Here is a 24,034-nt window from a genome sequence, read left to right on the forward strand (position 1 = left end):
GTCATAATATTAATATATCATCATAAACCTCCCCCTAAAGTGTCTACCCTAGGAGTAGGTTTAAAAAGGAAACAAAGTACATTTCATTCATTCATTAAATGCATTTCATTGTTTACCTCTTCTGCACTCTTAAGCCTTGCTGTTCTTAATTATGGCTTGGTAATAAATGTTTCATGAGGTACAGTAATCTCTTGTAGTACCCAAGAATAGCCCTCTAAGTGCTGATTCACGTGCAGCAGGCTACTCCTCAGCTCATGTGTTTACTGCAGCCAGATTATCGACAGGTGGCATCACCGGCAAATAGGCTACTGAATGAACAGTCGTCCGCCTCCACCCAGCAGTGGACATGCCCTGCTCATCACAGGCGAACAGAAACAGTTTAGGGTTGCTGTTTCCTTATACTGTAACACTGCGTTGCGGTTTTCAAATGAAAACTATACAAATACCACAAAAAAATGAATTTGAAACAACATTGGGAGTCCATAAGTAGTTATCCTTATGATGAAACATTAGATTAAGCAGTATGAGTACAAACAGTACAAACAATATCGACAACAAATCTAGATTTAATCGTAACATAAGGTACGTCCACTAACGGCGTTAAAATATAGTCTAAATTTGGAGGGGCGGGCTGAACCTGAACGCCACACTTTTGATTGACAGGCCGTCCTTGCCCAGTCAACAATAGAAACGGGAGTGGCCTGCGTCAATGTGCAGCGGTCTACAGAAAGGGAATGGGCGTGTCTGTACGGCATAACGACCAATCAAGAAGCGGGTGGGACTGCCAAGGCCGCTCGTGCAGCTGCGGAGGGGCGGGGCCGCGTTCAGGGGCGGTGGGGAGAGAGGGCGCAAATGAGAAAGCAGAGTGAGAGGAGACAGAAAAAAGAGAGGCTAGGGATGTGTGTGAGTGTGCGGTGATCGGTGCCGCAGGTACAGTCAGAGCCGGATACAGGTTTTATAGCCGCACCGGACCGCGGCAAGACCGCCTCGGAGCTTGCCTCTATTCCTCTTCATCCCCCCCAAACAACCCTCTGCAATGTCTGGCGGAGGAGAGGTACGCGTCCTTCGCCAAGAGGCCGGACAAGAGAGCCCGAGGATGCCGGCCTGGAAGCGAGAGATCCTGGAGAGGAGGAAGGCGAAGGGCGGCGGGTCTGGGGGAGCCGGTGCCGCTGAGACAAGCCCCAGCGGCGCGGGCCCGCAGCGGGTTAACGGTGAGATGACGGGAAATGTGAACGGCAGCAGCAGCAGCGGCGGACCCAACAGAGACAGTGGACCGAGCGGCGGGTCCGGGCGGAACTACACCATCAGCACGGCCAGCCAGCACTTTGCGAATAACAAAGAGACACGACCGGCGGCCGCGGAGAGGGCGACACCGAGGGAGGACGAGAGACAAGAGAGCCTAGTGCTACAGGAAAGCCTGGGCCCTCTGGAGGAGAACCCGTTCATCAAGCTGGAGAAGGAGCGGAGGAGGCGACAGGACCGAGAAAACGCCGCTCGTCCGGTCCAGCACATCCTGGAGCTTTACGGCAGCGTTCCCGGTATACGGACTATCCGTGCAGAGAATATTATCATAATTGAATCGGATCCAGATTACTTTCCGGAAGCTGGAGGGGTAAAAACCGGGGCCAAATGGCAACAAAACGGTGTCAGTAGTTACAGCTCTCTGAACGACCTCCTGGACCGGAGAGGGAGTGCTGTTACTGAGATAAGAGCCAAGGAAGTTGTAATTTATGACACCACGTTAAGCAAGAGTGAGGAGAACTTGAGCACCCTGGGCCGCCCTGATCATGAGGTCCCATCATATGAGACAGGTGAGGGTCAAGGCAGGGTTAGCCGGATGCTGCAGAAGTTTGACAGCAACTATGGGAAGCTACAGAAGAAGTCCCACAGCACAGAGAACCTGCTGGACCTGGATTGTAGTGCCAGCAGCAGGCCAAGACTCTGGCCCAAGCCAGAGCAAGATCTGGTGCCAAAGCCCAGGCCAGGCCCATCGGTCAGCAGCCCAGGCAGCAGCCACCCATCGTCGCCCGTCTTCCAGAGTCCCTGGTCTTCCAAACCAAAGCCACAGCCTGCTGTCTCTGAGCCAGGCAGCCCCCAGCGCCTTCCTGGGTCCCCACAGTCTGTGTCTTCATTCCGCCAGCGGTTTGAGGAGAGTGGGGGCCTTGGCGTGTCTGTCACCCCTAGAGATGAGCCAGACAGGGGGTTAACCAAGCCCACCACAGAGAGAGACTGGGAGGGCACCGAGGTGCCACCCAAACCAAAGGTGCCATGCTCTCCGGAGACCCGTAGTGCCCGTGCCGAGCCCCCCTCAAGCCCTATCTCATCCAAGGTGGCCCGCTCCTCACCTTACTTTGAGATCCGTCCCTCTCCAAAGCCAGACCTAGACCGTATTCCTGATGGGGACACCCAGGCACGGGCCCTCGCAAACCTGCGCCTGCAGTCCCGAAACTCCTTCACAGTGATCCCCGCTCGTCACCCCCAAGCAGCCTCATCTGCAACAAGCAGCCCAGCACCATCTGGCCCCATCAAGTCCCCTCCCTCCCACAGAGTGGCAGAGGTGCCCACGCCAGGAGTGCCAACTTCCCACAGCCCTACACCCACTCTGACCCCCTCAAAGAGGAAGGAGGAGAAAGAGCAGGAAGAGAAGGAGGTGGAGAGGGTAGTAAGGCCATCCAAGCCTGAACCACCTCCTTCTGCTGCCACAAGTCCTGCACCTCCTCCAACCTCAGAACCTTTGTCTCCATCTCCTGCTCTCACCCCAGCTCCCTCCTCTCCACCCGCCCTGTCTTCACCCCCCTCTTCTCCAGCTGTCCCATCCTCACCCCTTTTCTCTCCACCTGCCCCATCTCCCGTCCCCTCAGACTCTCCAGCTCCATCTCCTGTCCCCTCTACCCCGTCCCCAGCTCCAGAACAACCTCCCGTGGATCAGCTGCCAGTAACAAACATAGACGACATTGAGGTGGAGCCCCCGCAGCGTGTCCCCGTCCCCAGTCCCATGGTGCAGAGAAAGAAGGGGAACACCTTCACTGTGGTGCCTACACGTACGCCGAAGACCGAGGCCCAGCCAAGATCACCTGAGCCCCAGCAAGAAGCCTCAACTGAGGCGCCACCGGGGTCCACACCCCCGCAGGCCCCCTATGCTCAGCTGGGCTCCCTGCTGAAGAAGCGTTACCCTGCTGTGGAGGAGATTGAGGTCATCGGTGGTTACCTGTCCCTCGAAAAGTCCTGCCTCTCTAAGACGGGCTCCACGGGCAAGAAGGTGAGAGCAAAAACTGAATCAGACCTTGTGGCTTCATTGACAGGTTTTACAGTTGTTCTCTGAGCGTGTAAGAGAAACAGAGACCAGTGCTGAAAAGATCAATTGATTAGTCAAACATAAATTAATTGTTTAAGTCATTATCAAGCAAAAAAAAAAAAAAAGCTTCTCAAATGTGAGGATTTGCTGCTGTTCTCTGGTTTATATCTCTGTTAAGCGAATGTCTTTAGGTTTTCAAACAATATGAAGACATTGCCTTTGTCTCTGGGCATTTCTTAATATTTTCTGACATTTGAAAGACCAACTGATTAATCAGTTGATCAAAAACACATTCAAGGGATAAATCAATAATGGAAAATAATCATTATTCGCAGGCCCCATTCGTAGATTATCATCCTTCAGCGAAAGGAAATCTGTCACCACTGCAGCACTCAGGAAGTATTGTTGTATTCTTGTGTCCTTACGATCTTATGCAGAACACGTGCCAAATCTTCCCGGGGGGATCATTAACGTTCCCTCTGTTCTAAATTTAGTAGTGAGTGAAGCGTCACACCGGAAATGCTGTGTTTTTGTTTTCTTTTCATCTGTGTGTGGATCTGTCACTGTTCTCCAACCAAGCCGGCGCACTCCGCTCACCTGTGCTTCTTTAGGACCCGAGCAGCCTTTCCACCTTATGTTTAATCCTGGCAGTTATTTGCATGTGTTGCAGTGTGAGCGAGTGTGTGCGTTTGCTACTATAAATCTCCACATCCCGTCACTTGACCTGCTCTCAGGCTTCGACGCCTAAGTGGATTAAAAGCGTGCGTTTACACAGCCACTTGGAACGACACGCAGCGCTCTTTCCCTGTGGATTGCCGTCCCACAATGTTATTTGTTGTAGAGCGCATTATTGGGTTAGGTGGCCCTCCAAGCCTATTGACTGAACAATCTCATCAAGGCTGTATTCAGTTCTAAGGATTTGGCTCAGGGATCCGGGCCAGCTCTAACCCGTCCCAGACACATTTAGTGTTTTTTAATTCAACTGTGTTTTTGTGTAAAGCAGAGATATCCCCGGGCCTGGTCCTCAATCATAATTAAATGATAGCAAAGTGCGTGTTTTGGGCATCACAGTTATCTTGCAATCATAATCAGATATGTGGTGCGTGCTTGGCGAAGGTCTTGCTGTAAACCGTTCCTGTTTCATCTGTATTAGGGATTAATTAAATATCAGAGAATGTTTATAATTAATTTTGCGAGTGCTGCTGGAGGCTGTTTTCAGATTCTGCTCTGGATCAGCTCTGGTTGTGCTGAGCATTATTTTCAGCATGTTGCTGTTTATGTCACTGTGGTGTCTGTAATGAAGAGGGGAGCCAACGATTGCAGCCGGTGGCTTGAATTTTTACCTTACATAATACACTTCATGGAGCTGCTTTAGAGGTTGAGGGTGTGGATCATGTAACCGCAACATCCTGGGTTTGAGTCCAGCCCGGGACCAGCGACACATGTTATCCCCCACCTTTCCTCCTAGTCTACCGTACTCTGCCAAAGTGGAAACGCATAGTCTTAGGATGCATTCAGTTACATCACAGCTCTTCTCTTTTTGATCTACAAAGCACCACATCGGCTTTTAATGCTGAGTATTTTCAGCCTCTTGGCAGCTCTTCAATCTAGGCCGGTGTCTCAGCCTCTCAGACGTTGGCCCGCACTCCTGTTTCCTTGACCTGGTCTGCTGTAATCCTCTGCTCTCCAAGGAAATCCAACTACCCCTTACAGCCAGGGCAAGAATCTCAGCCCGCTCATGACTTTATCAAGTGCAAACTCTGCAGCCATCTAGATTTATACAGACCCATTAAATTCATTATCACTTCTCTAACGCACATGCACAGCAGAAAGGAAACAGAAAATTTAATGATCCCAATATTCTCAATATCCCCCTTAAATTTCTGCGCTGTATAAAACACTTAAACCCAAGATGCCAAAATTCGTAAATGTTTCACCAAATCCTTTTAAATGGGAGTTGGTTGGCGTCTTGTGCAGCGTCTTCTCCACATTTCGCTGTTATTCAGCATCATATATTTAGTATCAGTGGAAAGTGTGGGATTTCAATGAGTGTAGATTTTAAAATAAAGTTTCTGCGGGTTGGAGCGATGCTCGCCCTGCACATCACGACTGTATAATGATGGATATTCATGCTGCAGACTCCATGTCCATGTGACCTGGTTGTGATTTTATTGTGTGCTCATGTGCGATGTAGACGAGCAGTGAGCGCGGCCATGAGACATGAACACATCCTGTCTTTTGTCCTTGTTGCTCACAAACCAAACACTTTCTCCTTTTGTTGTCTGTCTGCTCTTCTTGGTCATCATCAAGGCCCACATTTGTTTTGTTTTGTTTTTTTTTCTTCTTCTTTTCTTTTCTGGGCAGGGCTGTGCAAGCAATTACAAAAGCATCGAGGCTTGGCCTGGCCTGTATAATTTGTGTGGAATTTCTGTTCAGTGCCGCTTGTGTGTGAGAGCAGCCTCCGAGAATGGCCTCGGCTCAGCGTTCTGGTCTGGTCTTTTTTTTTTTGAGCACTCTTTTTTCCTTAAAACCCAAACCATTTTTTTTTTTTTTTTTACGAGGAAGTTGGCTAGAAAAGAATGTTCCATATGCACATCAGGACTTGAGAACCAAAGCAGATCATCAACTCTTCCTTTAGATTTTCCAAAAGTATTTCACTCTGTCCACCCTCTCTTGCTGCACGTTCTGATTTCCGAGCACTCTCAAGACTTGTGTGAGTGCTGAATGCTGGACCGCATCCAGCACGGTTTCTTCTGTGCGCTCATCTTTATCGCTCCACAAGCACCACTCTGCTTTGTTTTCTTCCTCCTCTACCCACAGTGCACTGCTTTATTCTTGTGCGGTGGTGGTTAATAAGGCCTGTCCCCTTGCTTCCAGCTTCCTGTGATCTCCTCCTCTGTATTGGGGAAGGAATTGTGGAAGAGCTATGTAGGTCAAGTGCAGCTTCTTGTACCGCATCACTCCTGCATTTGCATAAAATCGACTCGGGCTTTCTAGTGAAATACACAGGCCAGGACTGACTCAGTTTCCATCTGCAGTTTGATTGGATTGGGCTCTCTTGACTTAGCACAGGCAGAATTGGGAGGTTTTCTGTTTTATTTCCTTGTGGTGGACGCTGCCACTCTTTGTCGAGGAGAGGTGCAGCTGGCGACAAGACACGGGCGGGGGCGGAGTAGTTTGTTTTTGAAGTCTCTGCTCCCCATGACCAGTTATTATGGGAAAAGGGAGACGAACCCATGTGTTTGTCAGGACAACATCCAGAGAGCGAGAGAGAGAGAGAGAGACGAAGAGATTTTCTGGTGCACCCCGCCTTTTTCCAGTCATCATAGTTTGTGTTTGTGTTCGCACAGAGGAACCACTCAGATTACTCAATTTGAAATCGCTGCAGCTTATTTATGTGTAATTTCGATCATTCTGTCAAGCTAATGATGCGGTTTAGTGAAGAGGGTGATGTGTTTGTTACTGAAAGTGGTGATTATTCAGATGAGTGCTTATTATTCTAATGGAAGTCGGTTAAGGATTGGGTTAAGTATCAATGTGTTCACTTCCTATTAATCTTAAATCGGCATAAGCCCATGACTGAACCATACCTGAACTAATGGTGCCTTAACACTGAACCTGTCTGGTGCAGATCAAAGGAACTCTAATGTTTTTGCCCGGCTGGGTGTTTTCATTTAAGCTACCTGTCAAAGTACTGTCAGTTGAACTAAATCTGTGTTTAAAACTGAAATGGACATAACTAAGATTACAAATTAGTGTGATGCTGATCTTTAGTTTATTTACTGCCACCATAGCCAGAAACCCTCCAGCTACAGTAGGTTGATTGCACAGGATGCTTCAGGGTTTCACATTGAACTGAGTCAGTCGGAAAACAGTGACACCCAAGTGTTGCAACTGAGATTTTAAGAGAACTAGCAATCCAGCTGAAAAGTCAAAGTATGTCAGCGAAAATAACAGTGCTGGATAAATGTCCAGTTTCTGTCACTTCGAGCGGTTGTAGTACAAATGTAAATTCAACCAAACAAATAAAAAGGAGACACAACCAAACGGTGAAGAGCCACTGAAGGCAGTGCAGTGCAAAGTTCACCTAGTTTCATTTTCAGCAGGACACAAGAAAATCACTTCGCAAGGCATTGTGGGATTCCCGGTGACACGGGATTGGACTGTGATATGATGAAAGAGGAGGGGTAGAAAGTTAACATTCTTAACAATGCAAATGAGAGTCGGAAAAACTGACAACAAAAACACAACGCAGTGGTGGGTCAGGGTCAGGCTAATCTTTACCTTCGGTGGATGAATGTCTGTGATGGAGAAGATCATTATTGTTCTCTTTTCTGTGTCCCTGGCCTCCAAGATTAAAGATACAAACAAGGTGATGTTGTATGATTTACTTCAGCTGGGTCTCCTCCATAAATATGAATCCAGTATCACTATGCATTGTATGGATTCAGCTGAGTGCAGCTGCAGATCTACCAAAGCCAAAAATGTTTTCTGTCTGTGAAACACTATTGAACATTTACGTGAAGGCCATCACATCTATAGAACGGGTACCTGAACGCATCTGATAAAGCTGCGAGCTCTTTATGACACCAGAGAAGATATGTAAACATATAAGGTTCAGTAAAGTCAGTTACTGGCATTTAATGGTCTCCTTGCAGGTCCAGGTAGTGCTTATGATGCACGATGACATCATCAAAACTGTCCAAGGAGTGACCTCATTTGTTTTTACAAAAATGGTCCAGAACTAAAAGAAATGACTTGATCTTTTCTGTCCTTGGTGTGGGCTAAATTAAACGAAGTGTAAAAGCACCTTAACTTTAAAATAATACACTTTAAATACACTGATAGTGCAACAATAGCACTCACTATAGGACTAGGTGCAACATTATGCATTGATGCTATCTGCTCCTACATGAATAATACTTGTAAAAGGTGCTTTATAAATAATTTACACTTCTCTCCCTTTATACTGTTCATATCAAAGTCATGTTTTTGCAGCACTGAGAACATGCCTCTGCTTTTGTGCATGAATGTGAAAGATGTTTCCTTTATCTTTGTTTCGAGAACCCACAGTTTTTTTTTTTTTTTTTTATGTTAAATGTCATGCATACAGCAGGTTAAAAATACCTAAATGGTTAAAAGCTGCGGGTAACACAGGAAGGCCAAAGAAAGGGCACACTCCTACATTTACATTGTGCGCCTGGGCTACAGGTGTGAAAGTCCATTGTGTTTAATTATTTACCACCCAGCAGACATTCCCCATCTCTCCTCTCTTACACTTCCTGAAACCTACCACTCCACCCACTTGCTTTTTTTCAAAATAAAGTGTCTTTTCAAAATAAAAGCCAGCCAGCCATTATCCTGACAGCTTTTTTTTTCTTTATTGAGGCTGAAGTGAAGGGGCAGGAGACAGTCTCTGAAGTTAAGAGGTAATATTAACTTAAAAGTGCATTTCTACTGAGTCAGTAACTTAACAATCAATTTGTTATACTTTAAAAACATTGATTGTTTCTGGTCACTGTTCATAAGGATCATTGCAATTACAGTTCTTTGTTTTTGTCCAATGAAAATGTAGTGATACTCTGAGCTGCTCTGTTGACAAAATCGGTTTCTATATCTTTACAGCAGCATTATTTTTAGTGGAGGAGTTGTGTTCAAGCTAAAGTAATGCATGAAGTTGTTTTTTAACATTATCAGGCACCTGTCAACATTTTATAATGTCTGGAATTGGTTTCATACTGACATATGATCACCTTATGAAGTTGTTTTTAGAAATGAGTCTGCAGACACAGAGCAATATTAGCATTCATTTGGAGGTCATGTTTCCAGCGTCCCAATGAATATTCATTCTCTTTCAGCTCTGTTTTTGGTCTCCACCAACCCTTGAGCTGCTAAATGCTCCACTGTGTTCACCAGCTAGTCACTTACTGTGTCTGTCTGCTGTTTGGTACTGGGCAGGTAGTGTATGTGAGATTGTCAGAGCATTTGTTTAGCAGCTGTTTGCAATGGCTAAAAAAAAAAGTTGAGAAACCACTGAGACTGAACCAAAACAGTAAAGTTGTGAGCTATAAAACCAAAACGACGAGCCCAAAGAGGATAAAACATTGCTAAACGCGGAGGGGAACAACAAAGTTGGAGGTTTTGTCTGTTCCACTTCACTAGACTTTAGTCACATTGAGTCACAGTCCCACCAGCAACTTCAAAAACCTCAGAACGCCTTTGTCTCAAACAGTTGGTCACAGGAAAGATGCTACTTCTGCTTTTATTATTGATATCACTGGCGGTGCAAATATGGTTTCCTCTTAACGAGCTTGTCATTTCTTCCGGGGGCTCTGTGGCTGAAGGATGCACACACACATTCACACACACACACACGCACAGCCATGCTCAATTTCTGCATAAACACCCACATAAGAAAACGCAGGTTTTTCCTACACAGCCCTTAGGCACATGTGCAACCCTGCAAAGTCGGTGTAATTAGAATTCAGCCACCAAAGCCCCACTATCATAGTCATGTTTAATTCAGTGTGTGTGTGTGTGTGTGTGTGTGTGTGTATTTCGAGTGCATGAGTAACAAGATGAAGAGACTAAGAGCAGGGGATGTTAAAAGAAGGGGCTTTTTGAAAGTTTATAAAAAGAAACTGAGTGGGCGAGTGAAAGAGGCAGGTAGAAGCCACTGACTTTTAATACCTGTAGTGTTTTTTTTTTTTTTTTTTCCCATCATCTGCTTTGACAAATGCAAAACACTGTTGGGATTATGGGGCCGTATGTGGTGCTTTCTGTCCGTAATGTAAATTTTATTCAAATACTTTCTCCATGGAGTGTGTATGTGATCCACTTGAATTTTTTATGGTTAACAAGCCCTGGCCCCAGGCCTGAGGTGTGCAGCGTGTAAATGATATTTCTGTTTTTGTTTTTGCTGTCGTCATCAATGCTCTTAATAATTTGCTTTTCTATTTAAAAGCCGCCCGTCTTACTGCCATATTGGTCTCTCTCTGGCTGTCTCCACCTCTACTCTCCCGTTTCCCTCTATCACATATCCATGGCGCCTGTCGCCAGGGCAACACGAGCCACGGCCATTCTATCCTGTCATTAGGACTCCGGGATAAGGACACACTCTCTGTCTCTCACACTCACACACACTTTGTGACATCAGTGTTGATTTTGTAGATTATGTTATTTGTGGACACATAGCTGTTATGAGAAGCTGCGTAAAATTGAACCATCAGTCTGATAAAGATGTTTTAATGAGTTTCCTGGTGAGCTCGTTCTATAATCAGCGATCCTAAATCAGTGTTTCTGTGGGTGGAGACTCAAAACATCTTTGATGCTTAAGGGTGGACTAGTTATGTTTTTTTTAAGAGGCCCAGTGTGAAGCCAAGGTCAGTTATTTCAGTACAGGGTTGAAAAAGGCCCCAAAGATGTTTCTGTTTTCATTTGGTCACTCGTCTGTGCGTCGTCTCTCACTTATATCATCTTATCTTGACCTCCAGTGCCACTAGAAACATTTTTGAGAATGCCTTAAATATAGTTATTAAAGCAGTGTTACCACGATAAACACTGCGTGGGGCATTTTACAGTTACAGTAAAATTAACTTGTGAGTGCTCTCTGCTAAACACGGTTTCTAAATTATCTCAAACATAATTTGCCGTTGCTGTAATACAGTTTCTTCTCACCTACTGAACAGGTTGACATATGCCAATACTGGTATATCTGTATTTTATGGCATTGTGTAAAAACATGCATTAGTCCACTGTGGACATTTTTGAATATAATGCATGACGTCAAATATAATCCCAAAACAGTCCCTAGTTCAGGGCATAGTGAGCTGAATGAAAGCTTTCCTCCTGCACTGGAAGTGCAGCTCCTGAGATGACTGCCAGAATCACTGAAGAAAGCCACAAGCTTTAATCAGACATACCTCAGCTTTTTGGGAAATACCCTTGTTAGCTCTCATGCAGGGAGCCTTGTTAGAAGATGGGTATCAGTTTCATCTCTGTGCGTTCAGCAGAGAGATCGGACCATCCTTGTTTAGCCTTGCTTGTCACAAGAACTGGAAGCAGGGGGAAACTCCTGGCCTTGCTTTGTCAGCACTATGAAACTCATATTTACTTCTGCTTTTGATTTTGTTTTTATACTTTTACATATGTATTGTTGTATCTTGTGTATTTAACATGTAGAAATAGAAAATGGGATGCTGTAGTTTAACGGGTTAGGATTAGGGTTAGCTTACACACTGGAGCTGTTTATCGGCTACCGACAGCCTGGCTCAGTGTTTCTGATGTTTCTGAACAAATCCAGGTGAGTTTGTGGTGTTTTGGTAGTTAAGTCTTTCATTAACAAGATACATCCTGCAAAAAATAGTTTTAGTGCCTTTGGAAGTTGTATTATTCCTCTTTTGACAGAAGCTAGCCTCCCATCTTTGCTTTAAGCTAGGCTAAACACAGCTGGACTAGACTCTTAACTAGCATAGAAATAAAATTGATATTTTCCTCTTATCTTCCTTCAACAGCAAACACGCATCTCCCCAAATGTCAGCCTTTAATTCAAAAAGGTTTGATTTGGGTTTTTCAGTTAGCGAGTTTTGGCAACAATGCTATTTTGCATTGCTTGTTTGTTAGCTTATTTTTTATCCATTTTTATTAGCTTTAGCTACCAGGCTATGTGCTAACGCCCCTTGACTTTTTCATCCCTTTTTATACCGTATCAGTGTTACATAAATCAACAGAAAATACTCTCAATATTGCCCTCCCCAGTCTTCATCATTATACTTCTGTCCTGAATGTGCACACCATCCACCTTCTTTGCTGTGTGCCATTGGACTGTGTCGATCATTGACTCACTCTTTAACCCAAAGTTCACTGAAATAACAGTCTTATCACTTCTCAACTTCCGATTGACTGTACAGACACTCACTTCCAACTCGAGTAATGATCAGAGTGAGACACACCCATTGGCTTTTTGTCCATGCTTTGGCCGTTGTGACTGTAGACAGTGCCTGATGAAGCCACTGATGAACCATTTTGAGTCCTGTGAGCATGACGGTCCACATGTTGCCCCTTGAAAACCAGGCACATCTCAGGTACCCGTTAAAGGAATTATAAGGTATCCTTTAAAACATTTTCCCACAAGAAATGCCTGTGATCCTGATCCAGTGTGTAGGATCCTGTGCTGTCCTTTGTCCTGATTGTTGCTTTTCAGACACGCCCGACCATCCACACTTTCATATGAGAGTCCAGACGTGAGCTTTTAGGTATTAAATGCCCCTAAACGTTCCCACAATGACAGTGTGTGTAAGGAAGGTTGCTGATAGGTTTCGATCTCCACCCTGCTGGTCTCACCTTACATATACAGTGTGTGCAGTTATATTAGTCTGTGCCAGGTCATTCTTATCAACAACAATGTTCTCAGATGTCAGAAAATATGAAAACAGCTCCACTGATCTATTTGAGGAGCTTGTTGATACAAACAAGTTTGTGAAATGTGTCTCCTCTCCCATTCGTTATCAGTCAGACAATACAACCCAGCACAGGGAGACTTTAACACACAAGCTTGTACTCACACACAGTTACAAAGAGCATGCTATTACAGCCGTGACTCACTCAATCTTGAGACATGGCAGTGTAAACACACATTTTCACATTTGGCGCTGCTCGCTGCCCACACCACCAGCCCGCGCTGCGAGCACCAGCCACCTACACAAGTGGAGAGTTTTCTCGGTTGTGTCAGTGTAGTGATACTGGCTCATTAATGGTTGTATCACTCGAAGAGTTCCCTCTTAAACACTGAACTGACTCAGCCTCATGTGTGATGTGATGAGAGATCTGACAACACCCACACGAGAGCATGTTCATTTTTGACCTGAATCTCCGGCACAGATTCCAGCTACAGGGGTTTTCAGTAGGTGTACTGTAGGTGTATCTCTGCTGGGCACTGACCTTTTATTGAAAAATGTCAGGTCACTGATGGCCCACAGGTTTTTCTATTTGGGGGTGGAGATGGACAGTGTAGGATTGAACCCCTGCATCCAATGACTTATTCTGTTTGCTGTCTGTGTTGTGAACTTGTTCAAGGAAATCTGCTGCTAAAGTGCGTCTGATCTGCAGCAGGATGCTGTTTGCACTCAGCAAATTACTGTACATGATTACTATAAATAATGTGCTTACAGTTAGGATCACTGTGCTGCAAACTAATGATTTATTTCTCATGTTGACATGTTGATTATTTCTGCACAGAGGAGTATCCAGTCTAAACGAATCGTTACAGTATTTGTCATGAAAGCATATTTTATTGTTCTAATAGTTAGTGTAGTTGCTGCCTCATTGCACCCATGTATTGTTTATATAATTTGTTTATATAATTATTGTGCGTGGCTAGGATTTCAATAGTAACATCTCTTTCCCAGAAACAGTGTCGCTCTGTTTGAATAATCCACATACACAGTTTAAATTGGAACTACTTTTTTACCAAAGACATAGCCCCTCTAAAGAAAACTTGAGAAATTGAAATTGTATTGGGGTGAAGACATAAATTCAGGATAGACATTCAAGCTTATATTACTGGTACAACAGTTCAGTTTATTTTAAACTCTTAAATGTAGGACACAATAAAAAAAAATAAAAAAAATGGATAGAAGAAATAGCAGTCTTCTGAAATGTGAGGTGAATATTCTCTCCGATGATCAGCAGTGCATCCTACCGTTTTGTCTCCCCTATATGTAATCCTCTAGTTCACGCTAGTTATCCTAATTTGCCAGCACAGAGCAGAGGTACATCACATGCTTTGCTTGAGTACATGCAGGCTTTATCATCCCTCTCTTCAGGCGTTAATGCAGCTGCAGCTAAACTCCTCAGCCGGTTCATTGTGGTGCTGTTCTAATATTATCTAGCTGGCTGGAGATTATCGCTAATCAGGCACCTGGTCAGACTCCTACCTGCCACTACACACCTGTAGTCCTTTTCACAGACTTTATTGTCCCACATTTGGTACACTGTTTTTGGCAGACAATTTGATTTTAATTGAGGTTTTTCAGCGCACCACAGGCATCAGATGCTTTTCCACACACACACACACGCACTGTATATGAGCAGGTGCGGCAATAGCGCACCACGCCTCGTGGCACCTGACGACACTTAGATAAATATAGAAACGCGTTTTTTTAAAAGAGATGCACGCCCAGTGAGACGCGCATGTAAACACGAACGCTCACATGCTGCTGCACCCACAGTTGTTCGCAAGAAGTGCACTCTTGTGCCGTAGCTTCACTGTACCAGCTTTTGGCCTTCATGTGTATGTGTGCGTGTGCGTCCATTCAGCAGGAACCACTTTTCACCAAACGAGGACACGCCATGCTGGGTGGCCTGGAAAAAAAATTCCTGGCACTGCTCCCATCTCGCCGATTGGCCAAGGCACATTCATGAAGACATAATCTCATCCACCGACTCTCCTCTTCCTCCTCTCTCGCTCGCTTCTTCTTTTGTCTGTCTTCCTTTTGTGCCTGGTGCACAACAACACGCAAACAACAAAAAAAACACAGCCGATGGAAATAATGTGAGAGGAACTTGTGGAATCAATTTGAGCAGAAAGATTTATTTACTCAGCGCGATGTCTGATGTGTTGAAGCTGCTGCAGCAGCTCTCATCTCTGCAGACAAACACGGTCCTGACAAGTCGCTTTCATTTTCTGTTCAGCTTCAAAACTCAGGCAAAAAAAAAATCTGCATTAGTGTTGAAATCATTCTACTTGCTTGTGTTGCAAGGATTTTTTTCTTTTTTTTCTTTTTTTTTCCCTCAAATCTTTCCTCCCATTTCCTTAGTTTCTCCCTTCTAACCTGTTTCATACAAAATAGAGAAATTTCATTTGAAAAGGAAAGAAAGAAATGGGGCAAGAGTTTAAAAACAAGACAAACTAAAATACAAAAAACATGAGCTACAGTTTTGTAACATGTTGACTTAACCCAGTTCTTTATGCATGAGAAGATTCTCAGCGTCTCTGAATCTTGGATAATAATTAAACACTCTCCAGATTTCTTTATAGGCTCTTAATTTTCCTCTCAAAGTGCAGGTTATTTTGTCCAATCTCAATAAGTAACCTGTGATACACACACGTCGACGGGCTGGAGAGTGTAAGTGGGGAAAAAAGTAACCTCTGATTCAGCTGAATATTTACAAGACTTTGTTAATCACCTCCTTCCAAAGCTCATATTACACAGGATTTCCTTTACTTATGTGACAGTATACTGTATGTTAACTGTGGAAAAATACATAGACATACTCAAACCAGTCATAGAATCACTACATTAAATCGTCTGTTTTAACAATAACTTAAGAATAAGCTGCTAAAACGATGCTGTTTCTACAAAACTAGTTTCTTTCAAGCTGCCTGCTAGAGATTTTTTTTCCCATGGTTTTATTTTAACACAAGATGACGCAAAGCATCAGCTTCACACACACACACATACACACACACACACACACACACACACACACACACACACTGCAAAACATAGTCAGTCTTTGATGAACATGAACCAAAACCAGAATAATTACTTGGTCAATGCCACAGCATCGTGTCTGAGCAGCCTGTGGTGAATGAGAAGGACAGCAGGCCTGAGTCGGGCCCCTGTTGGCCTGAATTGGGCCCCTGTTGGCCCGTCCCATAGCCTGAGGATAGAAGACAAATCACTTCTGCCTCCATGATGCAGTCTTTTCAACTCATCTAGATGAAAGAGACTCACAGCCGAGGCTCAGGCATGAGCAGCAGCAGGCAGGGAGAGGTACGCCACAGATAAAGATCACAGCTCTGTCGCCCCCAATTCTCTTGTTCTTCTTTCTTTCCCTCTAAATCGGATCAATGCTGCAGCTAAACAGCAAAAACGTAAAGTCAGAGAGAGGCCAGCAACTAATGCGTAGCAGTGGAGTGTCATCTAACAAGAGTCTGATATGAGAAGAGCGTGAAAAGTGAAAGACGGTAAAAGGGGAAGTGAATGCAGCAGCTAAGCTTGATTTACTGATAAAATGGCGTTTGGCATCCAGAGACTTCCTTCAGGACAGGATGCCAGGTTAGCGAGGAAACGCTTTTTGCGGTGTAAGATTTAACACAGGAACTAAAAAAGGAAGTCGTGGGGCTAAAAATAGGCGACGTCTGGGACAGAGGACTCGTTTTTAAAAATGGTTACACAGCGCCAGAGCCTGTATCTATACACAGGATTTGATTTGTGTCGCGGGGTTGTGCTGTTACTATGGCTGAATACTAATGTTTTTTCCTGGTTGTAGGAAGAAAAAAAGTAGAAAAGAACGATACTGATTTATTCAAAATCCAGGGACTGAAAAGTGAGATTGTTGAGGGTTGAAACAGAATTGTTATTACTTGCAGTTCTGTACATATTGAAAGGTCAGGGGTGTTACTTGCACTTCTAATCTTCTCAAAGAAAAACTCTTTATTTCTGAATTTTTCTGCCAATTTTCCAATCAGCAGAACAACGTGATAGTATAGTCATTTTTATTAATATCCTAATTGAAACCTTGATACACTTGATGTAGCTGAACGTTGTGATATTGTGGATAAAACCCACAAAAACAGACTCTTTATTAAAGCTCTTAACATTAGATGAGTGAGTAGCTGGTTGAAGCTAAAGGCTCTTTGTTAAGTTGACAGGGTTCAGAGCCTGATCTGTGAACCCTGGTCGTTCTCCACGCTGCCACCTGACATGAATATCAACGAGCGAGCGAAACAACCCAGGCTCCTCGCTGATATCATTATCTCGATAGATGTAATTATTTTTATCCACTTTTTATTGCCTAAATCAGATATTAGCAACAGTTAAATCATCAAAACATCATTGTGAAGACCCAGTGGAGATAAGCAGAGGAGTTGTTTATTTCCAGAAATGTTAAACATGTCAAACTTCAACTGTTCAACCAGAGACACCTGTGATTGACTGAAGGTGGTGTCCCACAGACTGTCCCTCTGAATCTATAGACTCTTGTTCTGAATCTACAGGTCCTCGTCTTCAATCTTTAGGTCCTTTGTCTGTATTCTGTGGACCCTTGTCCTTAGTCTATAGAGAGTTGTTCTGAACCTAAAAAACCCTAGTCCCGAGTCTACAGACTGTCATCTTTTATCTATAGGCCCTCGTCCAGAATGTATAGGCCGTCATCCTCAATCTATAGACTTTCATCCTAAATATGTGAAACAAGATCCTTGTTTTAATCTAGAAACCTCTTGTCCCAGGTCCATGGACCTCATGTTTAGTACCTTCATGCTTAATCTTTAGACTTTTGTTCTAAACGTGTCGACTGTCTTTGATCTGTCAACTTTCATTTGAAATCTATAGACCCTTGTCTTTAATGTTCAGACCCTCATCTGTAATCTATAAATCCATATCCTGAATCTATAGTCCTGAGTCTATGGAGCCTTGTCCTTTATCCGTAGATAAAGAGAGATAGATAGAAATACATTACATAGTGCACCTCTGAAGAGGAGTCACACTACTTAAACTTTTTAAAGCGTTTATATAAACTTTTTAATACACTAAACATCAGAAATTGCTATTTTATTTAAAGGCAGGCAACATGTCAGTCAGTTCATTAAGTTCAGGAACGGGACTTAAAACTAAAATACTTGACCTGGGCATAACTATAGAGATGGATCATAAAGCAGTCATAAAGGATGTAGAATAAACATGAAATTTGAACTGTGTGTATGTGTATGTGTGTGTGTGTGTGTGTGCATGCATGCATGCGAGCGTGTGTGTGTGTGAGAATGAGGTGGTGTTGCCTGCTTGTCCCCTTGTGATGGAGATTAGGGCAGATTTAGATCACGGCCTACAGAGTAGATGGAGCCAGGTACAGTACGTTAAGAGCAGTCAGCTGACGGCCTCGGGGAAGACACGGACAAACCTGCTGTTATATGAGTGTGTATGGGCTGTCATCTCCATGGCAACCCAGGAGGAAGAAATAATCCCTTTTTTCGGGTTTGCAGCGCCTATGTGTGGCCAGAGCACACGAATAGTAAGTTATTAGAAACCATTTATGGTTTTTCTGTCATCTTAAAACTGTAACCTCAGGTTTGTTAGTGACCAACGAGAACTGCAGACTGCACTACAAAATGAAATCATAGAAAACAGACAGACTGATGGAAAAATAAGACTTTTTTAAAAAAGTTAACAGCAATAGAAAAAAATTACAAAAAAAAAAAAAAACATGCACAAACTTTGTTGTAGCAGTAACTTCTCTTTTAAAGGTGTGAGACGTCTCCTTGGAGAATACCTGTCAGTCGGTGTGCTCACCGACAGCTAAAACCGCAGAGGTCTCTGGCTGCACCTTTGCCTTTCATGTTGGATTACACGGTGCAGCAAAGTGCAAGAGCCCGTCTCACCCCACGGATCCGTGTTTGCAGACCACTGAAGCGTTGCCAAACAGACATGTCTTAGAGCAAACGCTCTGAAACGATCAATCACAGGCCCCCCCGAGCTCCTGCAAGGCTGCCACCTGTCCCACTTAGAGGACACACCAAGTACAGCGCACGCGGCCGCTGACAGGTCTAAACAAACTGCAGCTGGCTCTCTAACAGAATCCCAATTAAAAGCTCTGTTGAATAAGTAATGAGGTAGTTGATTCATGTTGAGCTTAACTGGCATTACTGCAGTGTGAGCAAAGGGCCGAGACACGTGACGCCGATCAGTATGGAAGGTGCAATTACGCAGCAATAAGGAAGTAATAACCCGTTAATGTTTACCCTCCTCATAAAACGCAGTCGTCTTGGAGGAGAGTGACGTCAGCCTGTTGTTGGAATCTGGGCCTCAAAATGAGAAGATGTCTGATACTTTGAAATCTTGGCTTTCTGGCTGTAAAGTTTGGCCTCTTTAGCAGCTATTTCAGCAAGTAAACAGTCACCAGCAGGAGGTTTGTTTTCTCAGTAAACAAATCTGGCTTGTAAACAAAGAGCTGGTCTACAGACGCCATAAATGGCTGCTTACAAGAAAATGTGAACTCAAACTTGCAGAGAATTCCTACTTTTTCATTCATTCTTCCGTAATAATGAAATGATGTATATTAAGAATTTAAAGATGGGTGTTCTGTTTTTATTATAGAGCCCCCTAATCTTTACCACATCCTGTTTTAATGAAATAACTACTTTTGGTTTATTGTGAAATTTGACAAAAAATAATTAACTTGAGATCCACATAGTAGCTTTCTCTGGATTTTTCGGATTGCATCTCATGGTGCACATCAGTCTGCTCAGTTGTCATCATGTGGGTTTTGGGGGTCACTACACCAAATTTGGGGATTTGAGGACATGATTTGCACAGTTTTGTGGGTCAAATCCCGCATTGGACTCCAGAAATGCTTGAGCCAGCCCCGTGTGAACAAATTCAGGACAGCTTCAGGAAACTTCTGTAGCTAATTGTCTCCTTTTTCCTTATTTGCCAGCCAGCTATATTTTTTTTTTATAAATATACAGTATAACATTCACTCCAAGTCATGAGCGGGCACCTGCCAAAGGTTCTCGACCACAGCCAAAACTCACTGTCATTTGGCTGGTGACCGGTGTTGTTATCCTTATTCTGAAGCCAGTGAAGTGAAAATAAAGTATGGAGCCCGGGGAAATCAGTGCCACCATGTATTTACAACATGAATGGAACAAATTATATCATTTACCCATTGGTACTATTTGTGTTGTTTTGTTTCTGTTTTGTTTTTTTTGTTTTTTGTTTTTAATAATTTGGAAAAACACTTTATCAGGAGAGTAAAAAGTGAACAATATTGCCAAATCAAAGCAGTTTGAAAACACGTCAAACATCTTTTTTTTTTTCTTTTGTCTCTTCCAGCTTAAAATCTCCTTCAATGAGTCGAGTCTCCAGAGCACATACGAGTATCCGTCGGAGAGCAGCGCGTGGGACAGCGGGGAGGAGGACGAGGAGGAGAAACGAGACGGGAAGATGGCGGACGAACAGCCGAGCATGGTGGGACGCATCCACATCCCTCGACCCAGCTTCACCGGCTCGCCCACGCACACGACCAACAGCAACGGTGAGACGACACAAAAGTGATGCGTGTGACGGATGGGGGGGGGGGCCACACAGATAATTACATTTTCTGTGGTGAACGTGCAGGTCAGACGTCCACTTTAGCCTAAAACTGTCAACATCTTCCGTCCAACACTTTGGACCAGATGATTATTTCTCAACAGCTCAAGAAAATTTCCCGTAGATATTCATGGTCCGCAGATGACTTCTGAGGATTTCAGGAACCCTCCGACCTTTCATGTTGTGCGCCAACAGTTAAAAATCTCTACTGTCCACCATGATGGTCCACAACAAAGTCTCTTTAAAAATAATGGCTCAGTGTCCAGTTAACTTCACTATTAATATTCATGGTCCACAGGGGATGAACCATGACATTTTGGAGACTCCCTCAACTTCTCTTTGAAGCAAAAATAATCCGCTCAAAATTTCTACTTGTATCCCAGAAAAGGCTTAAGCTTTCTGGCAGTATGGTCATTAGATTTACGATGCACATTCCTGCCCCTCAGAGGATACTCCATGAGCGTTCCTCATTGGATGGAAATAGATACAAATCATTTCACAAAGTGTATTTATGTAGCACTTTTGTAAACGCAGAGTATGGAAGTTTCTTTTTAGTAACATGTGAGAGTTGGTGAGGGAAGTGAAAATTGACTTTTCACTATGTATCAGCACTTTCCCATGATGCACCATTGATAACCAAATAAAAAGATTAGCCAGGCAATCGAAGCTGCTTTCAGTTCATCTGGGTTTATATTATCTTACAGTTTCTATGGGGGCAATATCTTCTTGGAAGATGTGAACAGGGCTGAGAGAGGAGCACTGATCGTCCCACTGTGTTTTATTTCTAATCAAATGGAGTTTAACCAATGGAAGCTTTGCTTTGACCACCAGCTGTGTGAAGCCTTGAACATATAAGCTGAGGCCGGGTCACAGAGGCGTTGAGTTGATTTTGTAGTCATTTTGTGTCTTGTTTTGTTGAATTTTAAATGTCGTTATGTGTCCTGAGTTCAGCCATGGTTCCTCTTTCCCACTCTGTGCTCAGCGTAGAAAGATTTTCATTGTGTAACAGTATGGTTTCTGACAGTAAATGTGCATAAAGGAATATATACTATTGACTGAATGGAATGAGAGGTCATGAAAATGAATGTCTGGAGAATCTGTGGGTAGTTAAAGAGAGCAAAGGAGTCATGTGTATTTGCTGCAGTAGAAAAATTTGTGCTGAAAATTAGGAAAATAATAAAAAGGGAGACATGATCGATTTTGAAGGAGAGAAATTGCGGAACTACGCTGCTTCTTTATTATATCAGCGCCACTGCCATTGTTCGGTGCAGGTGTAACCCAGTGGAAAAGTGTGGTGACCGAGACCCCTGCTGGACAAACTGTGAACTACACTTGAGAAAATATGTTGTTGACTCATACTTTCAGTTCAACAGCTTTCTTTCATGTACTTAAACCATTCAGTGTTATTTTATCAATAAAGAAAAGTGTCCTATCTAAGTAAATTAACCTAACCTAAGTGTCCTACTGATCCCTGTGCGTGCTATTGAAAATCTGATTAGATTAGTTAGAAATGCAGGAGATGAAAATGAAATAGCGACAGCCCGTGTAGAAGAGGAATGATTCACATGTAGATAACACACTGTGTCTCTTTATTATCTGCAGACCTTTCCAGCTACATTCCCAAGCACTCGGTGGACTTCAGCGCCTGGCAGGAGCACAAACATGACGACAGTGTTTACCAGGAAGAAACCACTTCCCAGCAGACACAGATGACAGAGGAAGTTATGGTGAGAGAGAACTCCTCTGTTTAAAGCTGTTTACTCAGTGTAGTGGAGAATCAGTTGCCGCTGCCTCTCACCAAAGTCCCAGTTTATATTTCCTCACATCATTCTGTGGAGTTTTCAGGATCTCGCAATGTGTTCTTCATTTTACTCTCACATTATGGATGTTTTTTTTGTTTTGTTTTTCTTATATGTGCAGTGTGTCTTTAAGTCTTTGCGATGCGCTAAAATGTCTGAAACTGTTTTCTAAATTCGAGACCTGGAAAGGTTCCAATTATAGTCAAAGCCTCCAATTGTAATTTTTGTACCAGATCAATATGATATAAATCCAAACTGAAAATATAGGTGTTTACTTACTGTTTATACAAACATAAGTGATGTATAGGAACCTTGAACAGCATCAGAAAACAGGATTGTTCTCATTATCGAGAAATCTATTAGATTTACCACAACCTGCAGATATTCAGTTTAATGATATGAAACAGACAAAAACAGAAAATCCTCACATCTGAGAAGCTGGAAGCAGAGAATGATTGGCAGTTGTTGTCAGTTCATTGTCAATCGACTAATCCATTGATCAACTAGAGCCAGTGTTGTATTTTGATTGGTTTTTGTGGTTTCTAATATTTTTCACTAAATAAAATAGGTCCCATCTTTCATGCAAATTAGCATTAAAAGGTTTTAAAATAGATAAATGGTGATGGGTCCTTACACCTTGTATGTGGAAAGACATTGAAAATAAGATTTAGATGTTACTGAAAACAAATGAAAGATTCATCCTTAAAAACATGAGGACTGCAGGACCACAGGAAGTGCAAATTATTCTATTTCACCCATAGAACATGATTTTGTTTTGTTTTTTTAACATTATTTATTCATAGAAACGAAAAAGACTTTATAAGACGGACTCTCTGAGTATATTGCCCAAACAATCAGAATAATAAGAAGATACCAGCTTTATAATAAGTTTGTGGATTTTAAATGTTAATGTTTGTGCCTTCTCTCCTCAGCTCACACCGGCAGACAGCTCCTCCCTGTCTGACTACAGCAGCGAGCCCGCTCTTTACTTCTGATCAGTCGGACCAACCAGCTGTACAGTAGCTTTACAGCATCACACTCATGGGACCAGACTGCAGCCGGAGCCCAGAGGAGGTCCAGGTCTACACTCCAGCCATCCCGAAGCACATCTTCCTGATCAGAAAGGACAAATTGTTGGGTTTGTTTTTTTTTTTTCTTTTTTTTTTCTTTTTAGGCTGATTTCCTGCCACGGTACCACTACATGCCACGTTATCAACTGCATATCAGAGCAGCACAGCTTTTTGCCAGGTGGCTGGTGTTTGATTCCCACCTTCTTTTTTGATCTGACGCAACAAAACCCAAAAGCAGCTGGACTGTCTTTCCCACTCTGATCCTGGGCAGTTGACCTGTCAGCCTCCCTCCCTACTCACCCTCACTTAACAAGATATCTGACAGAATCAAATCGATTGTGAAAATCCGGCGAGACGTTCGTCTTCCTCTCCAGACTCTGGAAGAGGTCCACAGGGCTTCGTGTCTCTCCTGCTTCCAAGTCCACATCTCAGCTTCAACGTTTGCTTCAGGTTTTTCGGGCGATGCTGGCGAGCAAAGGAGTTTAAAGCGATCGACCCAGCCTCCTTTTTAAAAGAACAGGAAGCCAGCAGTGCCCATGTGTAAGTATCGCCACGGTGACAGAGTTCAGTGTTAGCATGGAAACATGTCATTAGGACGTTCTCCAGAAATGTAGAACCTGGAGGACCAGTCCGCTTGCGTACAGTAGATCGACAGCAGACTCAAAAACACAAAAACAAAAAAATGGTTAAAGGGTGCCACAATTGTAGTTTTGTTTTTTTTTTGTTTTTTTTTGTCTTTGTTTTTGTACCTGCATGTTTTGATTTCATCCAACACCTCCG

General features: G+C 43.4%; 1 protein-coding gene across 1 annotated transcript; it reads left to right on the forward strand.

Annotated features, from left to right (window-relative positions):
- Window positions 1-1,036: 1,036 nt before the first annotated feature.
- tprn (taperin) lies at window positions 1,037-23,179 on the forward strand. Its single transcript, XM_022744442.1, has 5 exons — window positions 1,037-1,178; window positions 1,395-3,259; window positions 20,128-20,329; window positions 21,988-22,112; window positions 23,117-23,179. The coding sequence occupies exons 1-5, from the start codon at window positions 1,037-1,039 to the stop codon at window positions 23,177-23,179; spliced, it is 2,397 nt and encodes a 798-aa protein (XP_022600163.1).
- Window positions 23,180-24,034: the final 855 nt, after the last annotated feature.

This window comes from Seriola dumerili, unplaced genomic scaffold (assembly GCF_002260705.1).
Source record: "Seriola dumerili isolate Sdu_G_001 unplaced genomic scaffold, Sdu_1.0 BDQW01000081.1, whole genome shotgun sequence".
Classification (NCBI taxonomy): domain Eukaryota; kingdom Metazoa; phylum Chordata; class Actinopteri; order Carangiformes; family Carangidae; genus Seriola; species Seriola dumerili.

Coding starts and splice junctions, on each gene's coding strand:
- tprn (XM_022744442.1), top strand. CDS start 1,037: ATGTCTGGCGGAGGAGAGGTACGCGTCCTTCGCCAAGAGGCCGGACAA. Junction 3,260..20,127: donor CGGGCTCCACGGGCAAGAAG/GTGAGAGCAAAA, acceptor TGTCTCTTCCAG/CTTAAAATCTCCTTCAATGA. Junction 20,330..21,987: donor GCACACGACCAACAGCAACG/GTGAGACGACAC, acceptor TATTATCTGCAG/ACCTTTCCAGCTACATTCCC.